We start from the raw sequence: 21913 nt of genomic DNA, 5'->3' as shown, positions 1-21913 counted from the left end.
CCGCGCCTTCGGCAGGGCGTGCTGCGCGCATGCGCGTCGGTCTCCCTCGGCGAGCGGCGGGCGGCTGAGGGGCGGGGTGAGGCGAGGCGGGCGGCGAGGGCCGGCCCGGACGGGACGCGGCGGGCGGGGCGATAAGAGTCGGTGCGGGCTCGGTCGCCGCCTCAGTAGAGCTGGGCGGCCGCCGTCGGGGCCGTGCTGGGGGGGTGGTGGCTGCGGCACCGCCGTCGCTCTTCGGCTGCGTAACTCTCCCCGGCGCCGAGCCGCGGCCCTTCCCTTCCCCTCAGGCCCAGCGGCGGCGATGGGTTCGCGGGCATCCACCCTGCTGCGGGATGAGGAGATCGAGGAGATCAAGAAGGAGACGGGCTGTGAGTGCGGCGGCGTGAGGCGAGGCGGGCCGGGAAGTGCTGGGGGGGGGTGAGGGGGAGGCTGGGCGCCCGGAGCGGGGCAGCGCCTCGTCCGTCAAGCCGAGGAGGAGGCGCCTCGGCCGGCCGCGCCGCCGTCTGTCTCCTCACGGCTGCGCGCCGAGCCGTGCCCGGGGCGGCCGGCCCTGGCCGGTGGGGACAGGCGAACGCGACCGCTGCGTTCCCGGCTGGGCAGTGCCTGGCGCCCGGCCGGGACCCCGCTGTCCCCCGGCGAGCCGGACGTGTCTCGTAGGCCTGCGGAAACCTGGGAAAGGCCTCTCGGTTGGCCTCCCCGCCGCCGCCGGTCGTCGCGCAGGAGCGGCCCTTGGGGGGACGGCGGCCGCGGCCCGGGGCTGGCAGAAACCCACGGGAAACGTGTCTCCTTCGGGAGTCTGCCGGTCTCCCCCCGCCACGCTCGCTTGGGGCTGGCAGCAGCCGCCGGCTGTAAATAAAGCTGCTGGTAGCTGAGGTGCTGCTTGGTCTGGGCCTGTCTCCGGCCGGATAAAGTAATGCCTGCTCGTTAAAGCTAAACCCAGCGTTAAGGAGTTTTAGTCCTGGTTTCGGTGGCGTTGGGAGAGCATTGTTCAACCTGGACTGTAGTATATAGCTACTTTACCCTATAGTATTTGATCGAGTTGTTCTCCATAAGCATAAAGTACCTTAGAAAAGGTAAAACTCTGTGTTGTTGATTTGGCTGATAGAATGGTTGACTATCTGAGAATTCTAGCAAATACAGAATGATAGTAAATGGAGGGTGCCCTCCAAAGTAGTTGGAGAGGGGAGGTTGTAACATCATAGGTATCACTTTGCTGTTTGCTGCCCCCCTCCTTCAGGTAAACAAGGTCTTCCCAGATCACATTTTTCTCCTGCTTACGCTTGCTCATCTGTTCTTGCTACGTGAAAATACTTTCCTTGGTTTTCTTTCCAATAGAAATAGTATCGTATATTCATTTTGGGTGATAGTTTATTTGTATCAGGAAAATGAGTGGCTACAGAAAAGGAGTAGAAGAAAATTAAGATAGTACTGGCTAGCGTAATGGACAGCTGAGTGAGTTAACATAGTTTCCATGATCCTTTTTCCATCTGTCAGAGAGAACCTTCTACAGGAAGGCTATGATAAACAAGTAGCAATGTCAAAGTCTGCTTATCCAGCTTCTTTTTTTTAATCACAAAGATCATAGAGTAAAGGTAGCCTCACCTTATTTATAAAGCTGATTCAAAAACCAAACCCCAAACCTGGAATATTCTTCCAAAAGATTTTATTTGTTTTGTCATGCTGATATTTGATTTATTGTCGGTGGTGTTTTATTCCTAGAATTTTATTTACATGATAGTTAAATACCATTAAGATGGCTGTATAGGCATTCTAAACAATAAAACCACTTGGCTCTAGTTAGCCTCTAAATGCTTTTTTTGTATCTTCAAAGTGGGGAGCTTAAGGTTGTGATCAGTGGGCTTAAGCTTTGTGGCCTGAGTTTAGTTCATTTTCCTGTGTTTTTACTATTCAATCTTATAAGTAATACCACTTTGTTAATCAAGCGTTGCTGATCTCTGACTCATGCTTGCTTGTAAGTCATCACAGTGTGTCTCGTTGACTTTATAAATTTTTTTTTTCCCCTCCCCCCAGCCTGTAACCACAGTCTAGGAATGTGCTTTTCTTCTGCCTTATACTTCTCTAGGTAGGTGGAAAATTCCACCAAGCTCTTAGCACTGTTATACACTTCATATAGGTGCAAATATTTATGCAAGGCACAAGGTGGGGAAAAAAACCCTAAGACACTGGTTAGTCTGGAACAAAGTTCACAGGGAGAATGCTAAGTTAGTGTTACTGAGTAGAGTATCCTGTGGTTTGTTAGAAACTTGATGCTGATGATACTTTACCTACTAAAGAGTTCGAGAAAGGGACTTCATAGATGTGGAACGATTTGTCAGTGCTACATGTCTGTGTTCAACTGATGTTCTGGTAAGTGCTCCTAAGGATTCTTTTTTTTGGCCTCTCTGCTATGAAACACGATTTCTTCAGTTCATTTGGGATAAGTATGAAGCACTGAACAGAACACTCAACCAATTTGATTGAGTTCAGCTATGGAATTACACAAGTTTTCTCTTGTTCAGTTTTATGTAGCACAAAACTGAATAGCTAATGATACTAACATGAGTGATAAATCACATGTTAATGTTCTTTAGCTGAACAGATTAAAAAGATACCTTTTAGGGGACTTGAAGCATAACCTTTCAAAAGCCATACAATGGCACTTAATCTCTTGAATGAAATCTAAGTTTTGATTAAAGTTCTATATTAATTTTTTATGTTGTGGTGAAAAACACTTCTTAGCATAGTAAGTTTAGAAACATCTGCAAAAGTAATGTTTCCAAGAACTGGGGAATAATGTGTCCACTAAAACATCTACTTAGTGACAGAAAATCTCCATCAGGTTCTCAGTAGCAGGTGCTAAGCCTGAAGTTGACAGTCCTAAATTTTATAGGTGTTGTATGGAAATTGTTTGCTTTGTATATGAACATTTTGAAATTTGAGTTTGAAAAAACCTTCAAGTGGTCCTGATTGCTTTTGTATTTCAGTAACAACTACAAGAAACAGATGAGAGGTCCAAGATGTTGCTTGTCTGCATTCTGTTGCAAGCTTTTGGAAAACCATTGGAATGTAACAGTATTCAAACTATTTGGTTCACACCCTTTGTTCCTCTGCTTTGAAGCAGTCTACCTAAGGAATAATAATAAACTAATGCTCATATCAGAGCTTCAGAGAAAAAAATATTTTAGTGGTAACAGGTGATGGATTTTTCTGATGGATATTTATATATTTTCTAAGTATATAAATATCATATATTTATATGAGTTGATGCTATTGTTTTAAACAAGAGTTTCAGAATGTCTAATCGCAAAAAACTTTCTCATGATTTAACAGAAGTAAAATGGAGGGTACAGCTCGTATTTTAGAGGTCTTGACTTAAATTTTTAGAAGGACTTTAGTAGGATAGCAGTATAGATAAAATTGTGTTTCAGATAGCTTTAAGCCTTAATCTTTGATTTTAAGAACAGATCTTGTTTCTGGTTCTCCTATGGGAATGTCAAAATCTTTATTTTCCATGAGAGGGCTCTGAAAAGTGTCTAGTGATGCAGCTTTTGTGAGAGATGAGAGACAAAAAGGAAATTATGAAAGAATAGTGGTGGACCTGAATCATCTTCCTTTCTCTTGTAGCTGTGATATGCTTTTTGTCTAGTATGAAGTTAACAAAACCACCTCTTATTCCGTCAATAGCTACATATTATTTATTACATACTAGCTGTTATGGGAGTGTTCCAAAAAGGGAGTTGCTGATACTAGTTTGGAAATAGTAGCTGAGTAGAATTCTCATCACCCTCTTTCTTTCCAGGGAGGAGTGGGAGTACAGGGCTTCTTATTGGAGATAAGAAGGCTGCTTTTTTTCATCATCAGTTGTTGTTACTGCATATCATATCTAAATCACTAAATCAAAATGCAGAAATTCAAAGTCTTTAAAATATTGGTGCCTGCTTTCTATGTGTGTGTTGCTTAACTTGAAATTGAGCAAGCTGCTCAGTCTGATTGTAGAGAAGTTGCCTTAGGTGGAACTGAGCAAATTGCCCAACCCTAAGCAAAGAATGAAAGTTACCCAGGAGACAAGGAAAAAAAAAAAGTTGCTGGCAGGTCATCCTAAAGGAGGGAACAGTTGAACCTAAACAAATAGCCTGGAGAAAGAACAAACCTGAAAAAATTTTTTTGCCTTGGTTGTCACAGATCAGACAACTGCTGTGCAACCTGTTCCAAAATAAGTTCTAGAAAGTAACAAAGGCATTGTACATGTGCTAGTGAAGGCTTTTAAAACAGTTGAAGCTGAAAATGACACTATGTCCTAGTTTAACATTGTAGAAAATCACACCTTTACTGAGTAAACATTAAAATTCAATTCAGTCTTATTTCATGTATTTATTAATTTCATCAGAAGAGGCTCTGAAAAGCCAATATCTTCTGTGGGGCATTCTTTCAATGTTAAAGGAATTGCTGTTTTAGATAGGTTTAACCTGTTCCCATCATGGGCTATTCTGAAGACCTAGATGTCTGGTATTTCGGGTTGTCTAATATCTTGGTAATGTTGACACCATGAGGCTAAACTTTAATACTGGCTTTGGAATTTCTGTTTCAAATTGCAGATTTAAAAAGTCTGCACTAACTTTCTGCTTGCTTTGTGTCCCAACTGCCTCCTGAACTTCTTTAGAAATAGGCTTTTAAATTTTTAGCTCAATGTTCTAGAAGCCTGGAAAATACTTTAGTGAACCCCAAAATGAAGAAACTGTTGAGATTCAGGCAGTCCTGTAAAGGAAGAAAAGTGATCGGGTGTACAGTCTCTCTGACCACTTTCCAGATGCAGAGAAGCTGAGTATACTTTCCATCTTTAGAATGGAAAAAGACAACAGGAGTAGAGATAAGCAAAAGAGAAGGAAAGATACTACAGCAGAGGTTTGTGGCATCATGAATGATGTAGAGGTCATCAGTGGAGACTGCACCCAGGTTATTTCTAGTCATAAAAGGATGAAGGGAAATACAGTGGAACTGTGAATCAAATGATTTTTTTTTTCCTTTTAATTGCCATTTACTGAATCGGATAACTAAAGAATGTTAGAGACCAAAAATACAAATGGGTATAAGGCAGCGTTAAACAAATGTTTGAATAATGGGCTTATTTGTGGATTTCTGAATATCAAGATGCAATTTATAGCTCATGAAGTCCCTAAACTGCTGATTGCTATGTGCTTTCAATGTAACTTGTTTTGTGCAATCTCTTTTTTGAACACAGCTTCTGGCAACAGAGTAGTTCAGTGCAATAAGTTCTGTTCCTATGAGGAATCATTGACATGCTGATTTGTGTTTCTTCTTTCCATTTTTTTTTTAGTCTCCCACAGTCAAATCACCCGCTTGTACAGTCGCTTCACCAGCCTAGACAAAGGAGAAAATGGCACTCTTAGGTGGGTATTGTCACTAATTCAGCTGTCCTTGCATTGACACATATCTGTAATGGTGGCTTGCTGTTGCAGGATGCCTTGCATGTTTTCCTCATATGGTGAATCAGTGAGGCTATTATAACAGGTTCTTTCATACCTACTGTCTACATGAACATGCAAGTTTGTTGTTTTTTATGAAAGATCAGGACAAATCTGATTGTTGAACTGAGGTGCTCTAAATACTAATTGGCTTTACTGTAGTGCTGAAGGTTTGTAGCAGTTAATACAAGAAAGGTCAGATTTGATATTCAAGGTCTTATAACACATGTTCAGAAATGTTAAACCACATTTTTAGATTGTTATTTCTTACCTTTCTTTATATGTTGCTTCTGATAATTATTACAAGAATGGTTCCACTATGTCGTCTTCATTCTTGCTTTTATAACATAAAGATCACTTATTTTTGGGAGCATGGGCTCTTAATTGTTTCTGATACCCAGTGTCTTTTAACACTACTTTGATCTGCAAGCCCTTTACTAATCTTAACTTTGCACCTCTTGTTGAACACCCATGTCTATCAGTATGCTCAGAAATAAAAAGAAAGAGCTGGAACCGAGTCTCCATGACTAAACAAATACACAGTTTATTCTTCATAGTAGTAGTGCAGGATATTCCAAGACCTTTGAAGTGTTTGCCCTCTGTCTACAATTTGAAAACTACAGAAGTGAACTAGTTTCTTATGACTTAATAAATTAAATAAAGATGAGGCTTTAACTTTATCTGCAAAACATTTTTCACTTTGATGGACTGAGTCTGCAGGAAGGAGTATTCTCAACTGAAAGTTAAACTCTATTGGGATGATTGCCTGTTAAAATATGTCTCTGCCTGCTGTCTTTGTTCTCTAGCCTTCCCCACTCTGGTTATTGTATTGTGTGTTGGTATTGGTTTGCTCTTTATTTACTGAACTAATTATGAATTCTGGTTGTATTAAATTGCTTATTATTCATTTTTGATGTTGCCTACAGATTGCAATATTATTATGGAAACATATGACAATAAGACCTGTCCATGATTGCACTAGGGGGGGCAATTTTGTGACTGATGTAGTTGGTCTAAGACCATACTGCCACTGAAGTCTGTTGCTTTTCTGTGTTGATGCTGGTACTCAAGGCTTATCTTAGGAAACTAACCTACAGGTTTGAAAACTTGCCAAGCAAAACAACAAAAAAGGAATCTGATTACTTTTCAGGTGGATTTTGTTTCCCATTCATCACATAGCCACATATGCCAGAACCCGTGCACAGGGAAGCTGGAGAGAATGCCAGAGAGAGTAGGAAGGGGAAAGGGACCTTGTTGTAGCATAGTATATGGGGTCTGGCTGGGATGGAGTTAATTTTTTTTCCTAGCAACTCTATCCCAGTCAAACCCATTAAACACAGATCCAGGGATCACCTGGGGTTTTGTGTATGATCTTGCAAAATGTGATTGTAGGATGCGCTATAAACCTATAAAAACCTACCTAACTATAAAGCTAGAATCGCTGCTTAGAAGATGAAGGTGACAAGTTGTAAGATACACTGTCTTTGGCAGTACTGTTGGCTTACTGCAGTTTCCTTTCCTGAAGGAAATATGCAGTTCCTTCTGGTGCCACAAATTGCTGACTTCTCAGTTAACATTTAAGTAACTGGTTGTGGAGTTGTCCTGTAAACAGGACTACTGAGTGATTATTTTTGGTGAAAAGTACTCTACCCTTTTGGTTTGTATAGATATTTTTAAGCTGACTCCAGTGATTTGAGCTGTGGCAGTATGTAAATATCTGCACTTGCATAGCTGAAGGGATGACAAAATGGATTGTGGGTGTGGAAGCAATTGGCTTGGGATGGGATGGGCAGGAACTTCTTAAGCCCACTCTGTCACCGAAGCCAATGTATTATATAAATTGTAGCATTGGCTAATTGGCAATTGTGACATACAGATCAGCTGGTAATATTGTAGGTAAAGTTAATATTACTTATGTCTCAAAATTAAGTAATTTGAAGAACAGCCTCCCTCTTCAAACTTTGCATGTGGGTTTAGTCTTCACTGATGAATAAAGGTGATGGCTGCCAGACGAGCACAGTTTGAACCTAGCACACACGCTTCCTTAACTCTTCCCTCCAACTTTAGATTCACCTGTTGAGTCCATAAAGTTTATGTAAACTTCAAAGTCACTGTACACAGTTTACGTAAGAGGAGTAATTAATTAAATATGCTATTAATGTCTGTTGCACAAGGCTTAGTTTCATAGTGTTACATACCAAGAGGAGTTTGACTTTCATTGTTGATAATCATGTGGTACTTGGGAAAGGAAGTGAAGTTTGTTTGGAAATTCCCAGCAACTGTGCAAACTGTGATCCATTAACTTGCAGTCTTGGTCTCTAAGCATAGCCTGCTTCCAAATGTGGCTGACTTAGTGGCATTAAAATTTTGAAACCTGTCCTGGCACTGACGATATATGGAGACCATTGAGTTTAAGTAATGGAAAACTACTTCCTCAAAAAAAAAAAATGAGGGGAGAGTAAGAACTACAGTTTGGAAGGTCATAAATGTTGGTTTCTGAAATACTGACCAAAGAGAACTTGCTACTTTGAGACGAGCGAGATACCACTTGCTTACTACTGCCAAACAGTCTAGAAGGCATGTCTTCTATTTGTTTCCTGTGAGCAAGAATGATTGTTTCCATAAGGATGACTTATACCTTTGACTTACAAATCAGACATGACAGAAATCACTCATGTGACTATGATCAGGAAAAGAAGTGTTAGGCAGTTCTTTATGGCATGTAATAAATCTTTAAATGTGTACCACCCTTCTGAAAAAGGGGAAAAGCTGTGTTGTCTTTCTTATCTATGTATTTAAAATGGGCAAGGTAAAGAGCACTTTGTACAGCAGTTCTGGTAGGTGATGACTAATCTTGGTGGTTAGAGAAGACAGGTAGTTCATTCTGAAATTATAATCCAAAGCTGAAATCTTTCTGAGCCAGATGTTTCTGTCCGGTGTACCTATGAGCAGTTTCAAGGTACTTTTTTTTTTACAGACTTACATAAATGAGATGTAAGAAGAGGGTATTGATGGAGACAAAACTTGATATGCCTTGTTTTGGCTTTTTTTTTCTTCCTCTTCTCCGTATCCTCTAAATGACTACAGTCATGGTTACTGATTAACTCTTATCAATTCTTTTAAAAGTGTAGAAAAATGTTATATTTTTCCTTAGCTTCACTTTTCCTGAACAAAATGAGTAAGCTCCCTCAGACATGTACTATCTGAATGAAACTAGGTTGTAAAAGCCAGGACAAAACTGTTCTTTCGAAAATTCTTTTATCACCTTTGATGTCAATAGTGTGACATGCTGAGTTGCCAAAACAAAAGCTTAGTACCCTTGGATCTCCATAGCTACATCTAAATTCTGAAATCTGAAACATTTGTTCTGCTTAAATCCTAACTATAGGTTAGGAGGAAACCAGTGTATATGTTTTGTTCTTTACATTCTGATTTCCAAGATGAGGAAATTGAAGTGTAGGACCAGGACAAGTATGTGCTTGCTTCAGTGAGTCTCCTTGTTGGGCTGGTACTGAAGTGTACACCACACAAGAATACATCTGCTCCAAAATTTATCTACTAGTAAGTAGCTCTAGATAGACACGTATAGAGCTATAAAAAGGAGATACTTGTCTAAACTGCCACTTTTGCATGTAACTTTTGCATGGAGCCTCCCACTTACAATAGTTTCTTCTGTGCTGGGGAAATGACAGGTTAAGCACTTCAGAAGTATTTTTTTACTGTACAGCAATTGGTGTAGCCTGGCTATACCAGGAGCATGGAGGGAAGGGAGGGTAAGTGTTCTGAAAGCTGATGCATGAGGACAATAGGCACACTGAGCTATTTGTGCATATTTCGTGCTTACGAAAGCTGTTCACAAAATGGTGTCTCCTGGAGAACTTCAGAAAGCCTCTGGTCCTGAGAGAAGAGTAACAAGAGGTAGCCAGGCCATCTGTTTGTCACTGAATTGAATCATCTCGGTCTGGAAAGATGCCAGGCTTGTTCTCATTAGTTCAAACTGATATTGCAAGATTTCAGAGTAAAACATAAAAGGTAGCTCTCTGAATGTGGAATTCTTTACATTTGCTTAATGAAATGCAAAGGATTTTTAGCTTTATCTAGAACAGAAAAGACAGGCAGGATATGGGTTTGGATTGGAGAATGATAGGGTACTAGAACAGCTTATACTTCCATCCTCAACCATGCTTTATTCACACTGCTTTCCCCCCCTCCCCTGCCTTGCTTGTCTAATTATCACCTTTACTTTTAGCACATGTCTTGGCCTAATGTTGATAAACCAATTACTCCTCCAATAGTTAAGCAACTTTTAAAATTTGTGCAGACCATGTGTAAGGATTAAGTTAGATGAGGTGGCTGACACAGCTGTGAAAGAGGAGGCTATCCATTCTCTTTCCCTATCACTTTTCCAGGCTGCCAGCACCTCTTTGTCAGCCATGGTGCCATTAGATTTTTGAATTTTTTTTTTAACTGCTTCAAGTTGCTAATTCAACAGAAAGATAATTGGGAGGATGGAGAGGAGGAGGGTGGGGAGCTTTTTGGGGGATTAGTGAGATACGTTATACCACCAAAAGGTTTGATGAATGACAAAGCTAATGTTAGCAAGGGAAGGGAGCAATGAAACCTTCAGTAGTAGCCTGTTAAATCTGTTTGACCATCTCGCACGATACATCTTACGTCTTTTAAGTATTTCCCTTTTTCAAGTAATTTCAAGTTTGCTTTCTGTCTGTTGTTTTACTTTCCCTCAGCTCTAGATAGCCCTACCTTTTGTCATCCCTGTTGAGGGAACAGTACTCTCTGCTGCTATCTAGAAGTAAAAGAAGGATGAATAACCAGAAATAATGGAAGGAAAAAAGGCTCTAGTAGGTTTCTTGCAGCCTTTAGGGTAAGGCAGAGCCACCTTTACAGTAGGGATCTGCTGTGTGCCCTGGAGGGTATACTTATGTTTAGAAATACTTGTCTGTCTGAGAATCTACAAATTCTTTACTGCAAAGTATGTCTAAGTGTGTATGCACTGGCATATATATTAAATGGTTGGCTTGCATGATAATAATGTGCAGTTAAAGGTTGCTCTGCACGTTATGTTTAAGCAAGGATTTAATAGAAGTCGGGTTCCTGGAAAAATAATGTTAGAAGAGCCTTGTTGCTATGGCACATGAATACAGAAGAAATAGAGGGCGTCAAATTTCCTGTAAGCTCCAGCCTCAGCCAGGTGAAGCTGGTCCCTAATGACTGCTGGAAGCCTTAGTTTATAAAGTGGAGAATAACTTACATCACGCACTCATTTACTTTTATGGCTGCTACAGCTATTCCGGTTATAACGCTCACTCAGTAATGTGCTGTTAATAAGCAAAAATGGTCTACTGCAATCCTGATAATGACAGGACAAATAGATTTGAAACCTGGGGACTTATTTGTGGTTAATTGTTAATCTCCTGTTAGAAAGCAGAACAACTGGAGGCTGAAATGCGGAGTGTAAATTGAGGCTCAATACTAAGAAATAGTGACACACAAGTAAAAAATTCTAAAGCATTAGGATTTTGCTCTAAGTGGAAGAGAGGGCAGTTGCTGTTTTTAGCTTGTAAATGTTAGCATTGACACTGAAGTCCTGTTGTTAAAATTTTGTTACTAGGACATAGGTTTTCCACATCACTGCATCTCCTGCCTAAATTGCTAATGCATACTTTGCCCTTCAGCTATAGCTTAAAATGCAGCAGTCCTGAAGGGTCTTGTAGCAGGTTGATCATGTTATACAGATATTAACTTTGCCTATTAAAAATAATTCAGACCTGGTCAGAGCAGAAGTTTGCTGAGATAGCTTAAAAATATGGTCAGGTTGCTCAATTAGAAGGTCAAACAGTTTAACCATGTTGTAACAGATGTACTGTAATTGGGACTCTTAACAGTGCTGTGGTGTGACTGGGTACAAGGAGTGCTTTAGAATGCATTTAAAACTAGAACGTCTTGCTTCTGTGCCTTTCCCAGGCTACACTACTAGTAAGGTTAGCCAGTTCCTTTCCCCCGCCCTGTCTTTAAGATAATAGTATTATAAAAGGCCAATATACTTAAATAATCTCATAATCTGTTTGTATTTACTTTCCCACTTCTTTGGTGTAATGATGTCATGAATCGAACCTTGTTGCTGATTCATTTAGTGAGCATAGGTTTCAAAAGTAGCAAACATTTAGTAACCACGTTTGAGATTTTGACCCAAACTTCAAAAACAGCAGGACTGCATTTGACTTGAAGGAAACTGCCAATATTTCTGGAGATTGGGCAGGAAATGTCAAGTTACGCATCCAGATAGAATAGCTTTTTTTTTACAGCCTTACCCCATTGCTGTTATCTTTGCAATTTAAAACCTAAATGATTATGGAGTACATATGGTACTAACTGATAAATTGCTGTGCTCTGTGATAGTGGAAGAAAACAAACAAATGAAAAACCCCCGAAACAAATCTGTTGACTAGAGTAATCAGTAAGACACACTTGGTGTGTCTGCCTTGGTCACACCAAGATTATCCCACTTTCTTGTCAGTGACATTCTATTAGGTTGAAAGAAAAGAAAAATTATTAGTGCAACTCTAACAACAGAATGTACCTTATGTTCATGTCATACTGATCTAAAATGTGTTTATATTGGTACAGCTTGTGATGTCTTCCAGATCAGAAAATGCCATAACAATGTAAGCATAGCTATGCTTATGCTATGCTGTGTACATATAATCATGAGCAGAAAAAGGAATGGCTGGCAAGAGCAGTGAGTGTTTGCAGTGTACTGGTGAAGTTACATCTGGTCTACGGACCCCTGTCAAAGTCTAAATTTACTACGTTAAAATAGGAGTGCTGCTTGTTTGAAGCCAAAATAACATGAAACTTGGCATTTATAAGAAGATATAAAGTTGTTGCATAAACAAAAAAAAAATTCTATTACAATATGCAGATCACCTGTGGTATGTTTGGAAGAGTATGGTATTGTCCCAGAATCTGAATGGGTTAGTCTGGAAGAATCATGCCAACTCAGATGATTCCATACCAAAATAATTAATAATAATAATAAAAAAAATATTATTTACATTTCAAAACCATATCTTCCTTCAAAGCCATTTCAGAAGCTTTCCTTTCTTTAAATTGCAAACGAGTCAGCATCATTACAGGAAGGTTTCTGGCACAAACAGTGTTAGGATCTGAGAAATGCTGTTAACATGATAAATGAACAGTGCTAGTCTGTAATGTGATACAGGCTTGGCATTGTCCTTCGCTTTGTTTTATGCCATTAGTCATAGAGAAAACATGATTTAGAGAGCTAGATTTTAAAAACCACCAAGTGTCTTGCTGCAGAAATAGAACCCAATGGATGTTTTACTGTGAATTCTTTTTAAGCAACACTTTCTCCTCTGACATCAACTTTATGCAGACTTCTTGTGTTCTTGCCTTACTTAGCCGTGAAGACTTCCAGCGGATTCCGGAGCTTGCCATCAATCCACTGGGAGACAGAATTATCAATGCCTTCTTTCCAGAAGGGTGAGTTCCAACAGACTGAATTTCTGAGCAGGCACAAAATTTGTAGCTCATCAGAAGTTTTGATAGGAGTGAAATGCTGATAAGTAAAGCACAGAACTTGAATTTACTAATAATTGAACATCTCAGTCTTGTAATGAAATGTGTGTGGGTACATTGTTTCCTCAGCATGTTTTCATTCTGTAATGAGAAATACTTCACAAGCCTGACAAACTCAGGCTTCATGTCATGGTTTTCTACTCTTCTTGCGATGCTGCCGAACACTTCTAAAGAAAGTCAAGGGCATGTATGGACTTTAGTTCTTAAAGCAAACTTGTAGCAATACTATTTTATGCTAAGTAGTATTGCAATTAACTAATTTAGTCTTGTTTTCCACCTTTTAGCCTCTAAGTTTACCTTTGTTTTTAGATGCTTTTTTGTTTGTTTGTGGTTTTAGGTTTTGATCACATTTAAGACATAGCTTATGGCACTTCTAACATAAATCCAAAGAGATCATAAAATTTGCAGTACTGTCTCTCTTCATTATACCTCTCTAGATTGTTCTGTGGAATCTGCTGCTGTTCTTGAACACATTTGTCATTACTGATGGATGAAGATCGAATTGTCTAATCAAGTCATAGTATCAGCTAATACCAGGCAGGGTGTCCTGAACAGAAAGCAGGAGTCCTGGAAAGTACTTACACAGCTGGTTCCCAGAGGAACTAGAGAAGAGAGCCATTTGTCAGAGCAGTGAGCAATGGCTGCCCCACAAGTAGGAGCCAAGGGTGACAGCAGAGCTGGCAGGGGCGATGTACTCGCTGACAAAGGGCACAGCACCTGAACAAGAAAAGCAGAGCAGGTCCAGTGACTGTTAGGTCAGCCAACAGTCCAGTGGCTGCCAGACAAGTTGGCAGTGATGAAGGTAGTCTCCGGACAATCCAGGGAGTCGGGGTCTAAATCAGCAAGATGCACTGCCAGACTTGGGCATAGCTGCAGGATAGCTCAAGCAAGGGCCAAGGGTGGCGGCTGGAGCTTAAATAGAGCTTGCAGGCAAGGGCAGGGGAGCCCTCAACAAGACTTCTCACAGCTTCTTTTTTTACACATCATGCAGCCTGGAATCACGCTGTTATGAAGTAACTGCACTGTATCAGAGCTGGGTTTTAGCATAGGCAGCCAAACCCTGTGGAGGTGGGAGTGGAAGAGTCTGTGTGGTCTTGATGGTTTAGACATTCGTACTCTTCTTTACTGAAATAAAGAACCTGTATAAGCTATGTTAAAACTGACCTGCTGAAATGCTTATGCAGGGAGGACCAGGTGAATTTCCGTGGATTCATGAGGACACTAGCCCACTTCCGACCCATAGAAGATAACGAAAAGAGCAAAGACCAGAATGGGCCAGAACCACTGAACAGCCGAAGTAACAAGCTCCACTGTAAGAAATATGAACTTTCCTATAGAAGCAATTATTTTTCTTTCTTTGTTTTTCTGGGAATGGAGTGAAGGGACTTGGGGTCTTCCATACAGTTGTTCTGTGTGGAATGATACCTCTAATACCTGCGTTTTTTTAAATTAACTTGCAAGCTTACCTGTTCAGAATGTCAACAATTGACCCATTCTTGTATTGGAATTTGGTGAAATTAGTTGAATCTTGAGTAAAGTATATGCTTTCCAAACGTCTCATAACAAAAATGTTTCTAAATGGTTTGCATCCCAAGTTATTTCAGATTTATAAGCCACATCCCATACGTGAACGAGCTTTTCTGCTTCTTTTTCCAGTCTTCCATATAATATAGTGCTTTTTCCTCACCTTCAGCTGAGTACTTGAGTATTTGGACATCTGCCTACAGTATATGAGCAGAATGCTCTTGCTTGCTAATCAAAGTTGGCAATGGTCCTCAGAGCACTTAAAATTTCTGTTGTATCTCATCCAGAATATAGGCAAAGACAATGAATGGTAATGTAAAAATGGCTGGCTCTAAAGTTAAAGGATTGAATGTATCTTAGTGGTAATTATACTTCCATGACTGGGGGCTTGGGAGAAATACCTCTACAAGCAGAGTGCTTCTGAAAGTACTCATACTGAGTACTTAAGTAAGATTTTTCAATTCTTGGGAATAATGTTATTCCTGTATGCGGTAATAACACTTTATGGAATGGAGGATGAATTTTATGGTGAACTAAAATTGTAAGCTAACTCTCTTTAAAATAATTTATGAATACTTGCTATTATTTTTTTAGATAAATGTATTGTTATGAAGAAAAATAATGGCACTTGAATTCAACTGCTTATTCTTTTCTTTCTTGTAGTTGCTTTTCGGTTATATGATCTAGATAAAGATGACAAGATTTCCAGGGATGAGCTGCTTCAGGTAAATAGCACAGGGCTGCTTTGAATGACTCCATTGTGACCCTCTCTGTGACTTCACACCCATTTAGAATGAAGACAGGAGTTACAACAGTCTTCTCAAAAGAACTGCAGGAATTTGGTGGCTAATTGCTTATCTCTGGTTTAAAGCTTTAGATGTGGTATGAGACTTTAATCTCATTTGGTAGCCTAGGCTGTTCTATCAGACTGGGAATGCTAGATTCAAATTTGAAGCAGAGCGTTAGGCTAAGCAGATCCTATTGGAAATTATACCTCAACATGCAACAAATACACTAAGCCTCTTAAGAACTAGCTTCTATAACTTTCAAAGGTGCTTCTAAGAGGACTTCACAGGGACAATCCTTGAGGTAGATTAGGTTGTTTGCCTGGTCCTCTGTGCATTCTTTCAATAAAATAAAACTACTTGAAATTGAAGCAAAGGTAATCAAAGTTCATCAGTGCTGCATATATATGAAGCTAGGCTTGAGCTAGGAGTAATTACATACTACTAATCCTGGGAAGTAGACATGGCAATTTGTGGTTCCTGATGCAGGACAAGGATTTGCTTTTGACTGAAACTGTCCTATCTGCACAGAAAAGGCCTTACTAACTGTAGAGAGTAATGGTAGTTATTTTACCATATACTTACAAGATCCCTGTAGGCAACTATCTCAAACAGGAGATATTCAGTCAAACCTTGCTATGTTTTGTAGGAAAAAAATAGACAAAAGCATTGGAACAAAACATACTCATTCCTAGTTCCAAAAGCTTTCTCATACTACTTCCTGCTGCCTAGTGAAAAAGCAGGATTCTTTGTCAAAGGTGGCTACAAAAGAAAGCTGTCTTTCTTGAAAGCCTTGATGTACAAAGGACAAAGAAAAGTCTAGAAATTACTTCCATGGAAGTCCTCCAGGGTTGTTCTTTTATGGTGTTATTTTGACAGTATACACGAGAAAAACAGCACTAAAAGTACTTCTGTTCCCATGTCAATAATGGTTATTGTTATTTAAAAAAAATAATAATCTGGGGACTTCTGTATGTTACAGGTGTTACGGATGATGGTTGGTGTGAACATTTCAGATGAGCAGTTGGGCAGCATTGCTGACAGGACAATCCAGGAAGCTGATCAAGATGGAGATAGTGCCATCTCCTTTGCAGAGTTTGTAAAGGTTGGTAAACTACATTTTTAATGATTAAATAAAACTGCTCAGTAATGGGCAAGTCATTCAGACTTAGATGCAAATGGAAACAGAGAGGAAGTTGTTCAAATAGTCCTGCCTGCATTTGGGCAAAGCAAGTCTTCTGCTAGCTCTTTTTCTTCCCTTGTTTATCAGGACTTTTTTTTTTTAATACTGTCAGAGTGCTAATAATTAGTCCATATGTTTCTTCATACTCTTACATAAGCTACAGCATTGAATATACTGCAGAATTTTCACTTTTTTCTTTTGCAACCACTTCTTTCTACACAAGTAGCCTGACTAGCACATTTACAACAGAGTAATTCTTCTGCTATAATTGTGCTGATCAGTTTTCACCTATAGGATTTTATCTGTTAGTGACACAACTAATATCACTACTCAAGTTCTTGGCTCTAGTCCTTTGAATTACATCTTTTGTTAGTCAGAAATAGGTAACAGTAAGGAGCCATTATATAGTCAGTGGAGGAAGTTGTCCTATAGCAGAACAATTTCAACTACCTAATGGGATGGTATTGATGAGAGGAACGAGACTCATCTTAGAGGTGGACAAAGACAGGACACGAGGCAACAGAAACAAGTTGCAACATGGGAAATTCTGGTTAGCTGTAAGGAAAACTTCCTACCTAGAGGATGATCATAGCTGCTGAAGATGTAGAACCTCCTTCCTTGGAGATACTTAAAACTTAACTGGACAAGGCCCTGAGCAACCTGATCTAGCTGGCCCTGCTTTAAGTAGGAGTTGGGGGAGTTGGACTAAAAGACCTCCAGAGGTCTCTTCAAACTTAAATTACTCTTAATCTTGGAACACTGAAATCTACTGCCTGAAACAGCCTGGAGCAGACTAATGTCTTTGTACCTCAGTGTTAATAGCAATTCAGTGAATGAAGTTGTCACCCCAGTTTTACAATGATCTGCGTTAGTGATGCTGTGGTCTTGATTTTAGCTCTTCAATGACTGCTCATGCCCCTTCCTGTACTCCATTCTCTCTTTTGTTTCCTGGCTGTGCATTCCCACCAATCTAATTTTAGGAATCCAAGCTTTTCTGGGCTGTTGGCAGACAAAAACTGCATTAGTTACATTTTGGTAGACAGCCTCCTTCCAGCTTTAATGGCTGAAGTTCCTTTCCTTGGAAGGACCTTAGTCCAGAATGAAAAATAGCAGTCTCTAGATGAAAGACTGGCATGCCAAATTGAAGACATCCCATGTTCCTGCCCATTTCCTCTATACTAGAGTAAGAAACCTTGTAGGAGAGAAGTATGTACAGTAACTTAAGTAGCTGTTTCTGAATTTTATTGCAGGTTTTGGAGAAGGTGGATGTAGAGCAGAAAATGAGCATTCGATTTCTTCACTGATGGATGGAGAACCTATTCCTTTCTACCCCTGCTATATAATGAATAGAACTTCATTTTCTCCTTAGCACCTTGCCCCAGAGCATTGCTACTGGTGCATATACAATACATCTCCAACCCCTCCCTGATTTGTTCTACCAATGTGAACATTCCCTGTGCATCAGGAACAAAGGGAAATGGCTGCCATGCAACTTGGAAATGAGCATGTTTGGTTTTTTTAAAACATTTTCCTTCTATTTTTTTTTTATCCTTTATCCCTTGTCTCCTTCTGCACTACTGTTTCAGCAGAAATGTCTCTCCTTATGTACTGCTGTTTAATCTACAAACTGATTCTTCTGAGCTCTGAATCTGAGAATGGAAAAATGGGAACACGCCACAGAAGCGCCCTCTGAAACACTTTGGAGACAAGCATCTACTCAAATACTAGGTGCAGTGATAATGATTCACTTTTGCTTCCAGCAGCAACACCACATTACAGCTGCCTTTTTTTTTTTCCCATTTGGCTCTTTACATGCAGATTTGTTTCTTCACTGCTTCCAAATCTGCGTTTTACTTGAGGACTTCTCAATTTCTATGGCTTCATTGTACAACTAGCACTGTATGCATGATGATAGCCTAGAGTACTTTAAAGTACTGTGAATAGATTTTTATTCTCTGTGGGATGAATTCACAGGGACAATAGGAGAATCTGTGGTGGAGACAGGCTGTGGTGTCCTCAAAAGGAATAGGAATTCTGCACTAAGTCACTTAAATTGTTCCAGTAGCAGATGCAGAAACTTGTTTCTTTCCTTTGAGTAGCTTGCAGGCTTGACAGCCAGTGGACCATGAAGTGCCCTCCCCAGGTTGCTTTGCTCTATGACCCCTCCTCTCATCAAGGTGGGTTTGCCTCTGAAAGCGTAAACTTGTTTACCAGTGTACATAATGCAAGAAAACCAGTCATGCCAAAATCTGGATTTGTAGTTTTGTCACTGTCCCCTGGTAATAGTGTCATGAAACATAGCACTGATTTTCCCCCCCTCCCCCCCCCAGTCATGGTGGCGTGGATAACCAGTAATTATTTGTATTTTCCAGTATGGAAGTCCTGGTCTTAGACTTGTGTTGAGATGGTAGCTGTATTTATCAAAGCTCTGGCATAAGAATATAATTTGGGGAAGTACATATTATCCCAAATATTTCAGAATATATTTCTACACAAATCTCTTTGCAAGTGTAAGACAATTAATACCATTAATATAATGCTGATAAATTCAAGAGATCAAAATTATTGAAGGTTCAATAGTAACATAATTTTCTGTGGCTAGGTTGGCAAATGATCTCATCTAGTTCAGCTGGAGCATCCTACAGTCTAGGAGGTCTTTCCAATAAAACCAAAAAACCCTGGGAGCTTCTTTATTGAAGAATCAGTGTTATAACTGCTTCTCTATGTCACGTGTTAACATTTCTATAAATACTTACCAGTCTCAAACTACTCTCAAATTTGTATTTCCTTTTTTCTCAGTTCCTTTAATCATTGCTTGTGTTAAAGAATAACATGCAAATCTCTGAAGGATTTTTGATTTGTCTTAAATTAAGGAATTGCAAAGTGAAATGCTGCACTTCATTGTTTTGCAGAGTGCAGCACAATTCCAGAAAAAAATGTAAATTAAAAACCCCTATTCTGTATGAGAAAGAAACATTATAGTTTTATGACCATGTAATGTAAAATAGGAATGTAACAATGTTAACAGATTGGAAAGTAAAAAAAGTGTTTGTAGGCTTTGTGATTTGCTTAAAAGTAGGTGTTGCTCTCTTCTGGCTCTATAGTTGTAACCTACAGTTGTGCCTTATTGTCCCAGTGAGACTGGATATTATATTTATCAATCCATAAATAAACCTTCCACTGTATAAAGAAAACCAAAACCCCAAAACTATTCCTGTATGTTAATTGACTATCCTTTAATGGCTGGAGAAGTTAAATACTAGTAGAATGGTGCTAGCAGACCTTACAGATCAATTTCTTATAACTGAGCTTGTTTTCAGAGTATTAACAATTCTTTATTCTGCTGGTAGAGTGGAGGACACTAGTGCAAAACATGAGCTCTAGAAAAGGACATGCACTCATAATACTGCACTATGGATCACATAGCAACATGAGCTTTATACCTCTCTGTGGTTCCATACTAGGCTTTTTTGTTTTGTTTGTTCCCCCCTGTGGTGGTGTAGCATTCTTCTAATCAAAGGGTATATAGTACCAATGCTAGTTTGTGATGTCTGTCCTTATAAGCCCCCACCTTAGACATCAGGTATTTTTGCTAATGTGCTTTAAGGTGAACACAGATACTCTAATAGGTGCATAGCAAACCCCCCCTCCCCAACAAAGACCAACTAACCTTCCTGCAATAAACAAAAAAACACCACAACTATCACAATCTAACTTTGCTGTTAGCTGTATAAATCACATGGAAGCCACTGTGTATCTTATTCAGTGTTCTGAAATCTACATATTTAACAAGTAACTTAGAAAGGTTTAGACAGAGAAGGAGTTTTATAGAGCTGAGATCTTAAGTTTCTGTTAAATTTAAAATTGCTCAAAACTAAGCTGTACAGATATAAGCAGATTTCCACAAAAGTAATATTTTTAGCATACCTGATTACCTGTAGAAATTATCTTAAGTCATCTTGAGAACAAAGGTCATCTGTGAAGGTTAAAGTCTGGAAGAGGGAAAGATTATCAGCTCAAAGGCAGAGCTACTTAATATTTCATCTCTGTCTTTTGAAAAAGCAGGCAGTATAAGGGATAGGTATTTAAATACAGATGAACCATTTTCCAGTCTACTGGCAAATAGGAAGTAAAGTCTGTTTTGAGATCTGCAGACTCAGGTTTGTTATGCTGACAATCTCTGGATGGTTGGCTGCAGAAATCTATGGTTACAATTAGTTTTCATTAACTGTGAGAGTGCTATGAAGACTGCAGAAATAGGTTTGATAGCTAATCAATACTGAAAGGTGGCAAGTGAGTTGACTTCAATAGCTGTAGGCCCATTAGTTTGGCATCAAGTCTGGGCAAAGCAAACTGATCTGGATATACAGTCTTTGACTCATGAAGAGTAGGAGTAAAAATAATGTTAGTTTCCATAACTTTACAATGGAAAATTACTTTCAAAGTCTGCTTTCAGCTCTTTGAAACTACAACTTTGTTTGTAAATAGCGTGTGGATATAAGGTTTAAGTTGGCAGAGGTGTTTCATTTAAGCATTAAAACACTACGTAGTAGAAAAGGGTGCATGAAATGGATTAAGGTTTCAACTGAAATGGCTCGTAGTAGTTGTCTGTGATGAATCACGCTTAAATGGGGGTGTTTCTCAAGAGTTTTCTGAATGGGTAAGTACTCCTCTTCACACTGTTCCATACATTCACCCGTCAGCTTGAAGTGTAACGTTACCGCTGCTAAAAAAAATAATAATTTTTGCAGATGACACAAAAACTGGCAGAATGAATAAAGGCAGGCAGTCAGAGCAATACGCGAGTAACCGCGGCCCGTGCGGGTTCACCCGGGATCTCACGCAGCCGCCGGCGGGGGGGGGACCCGTCGCTGCGCGGTGAAATGGAGGACGGGGGAGCGGCGGTCACGCCCTGGGGCTCCTCAGAGGAATCCCCGGCCGAGCGGGCCGTGCCTGTGAGGTACGAGCGACGGGGGGGGGGGGACACGACACACGACCCGGAGCCCCCGTGAGGGGCCACACGGACCTGGACGCGCTCCCCGCGCCGCGGGTGCCGGCCTGCACGGCGGGGTCGGGGCGCGCTGCCGCCAGCCCCGTAGCTGGAAGCGGGTGCCGGAACGGGTGCCCCGCGGCCCACTCCGACCCCTTCCCTCCTGGGACGGACGGACGGACTGCCAGGGCCGGGCGGGGGTACCTCGCCCCGCGGGCGCCCGCTCCCCGGTGGTGCGGGGCACGCATTCCCGCCGCCCCCCCCCCCCTCCCCACTTCGCGAAGCGGCTCCTTTAAATTCTTGTGGAGGTCACCGGAGGATTCGCCCCAGGCCA

General features: G+C 40.5%; 1 protein-coding gene across 1 annotated transcript; it reads left to right on the top strand.

Annotated features, from left to right (window-relative positions):
* Positions 1-112: 112 nt before the first annotated feature.
* On the top strand, positions 113-19355 carry CHP1 (calcineurin like EF-hand protein 1). Its single transcript, XM_075030717.1, has 7 exons — positions 113-365; positions 5333-5405; positions 12921-13001; positions 14282-14409; positions 15285-15346; positions 16389-16511; positions 17840-19355. The coding sequence occupies exons 1-7, from the start codon at positions 299-301 to the stop codon at positions 17891-17893; spliced, it is 588 nt and encodes a 195-aa protein (XP_074886818.1). The 5' UTR covers positions 113-298; the 3' UTR covers positions 17894-19355.
* Positions 19356-21913: the final 2558 nt, after the last annotated feature.

The sequence above is a fragment of the Buteo buteo genome, chromosome 6 (genome assembly GCF_964188355.1).
Source record: "Buteo buteo chromosome 6, bButBut1.hap1.1, whole genome shotgun sequence".
NCBI lineage: Eukaryota > Metazoa > Chordata > Aves > Accipitriformes > Accipitridae > Buteo > Buteo buteo.
This window is presented reverse-complemented; position numbering and strand designations above follow the sequence as displayed.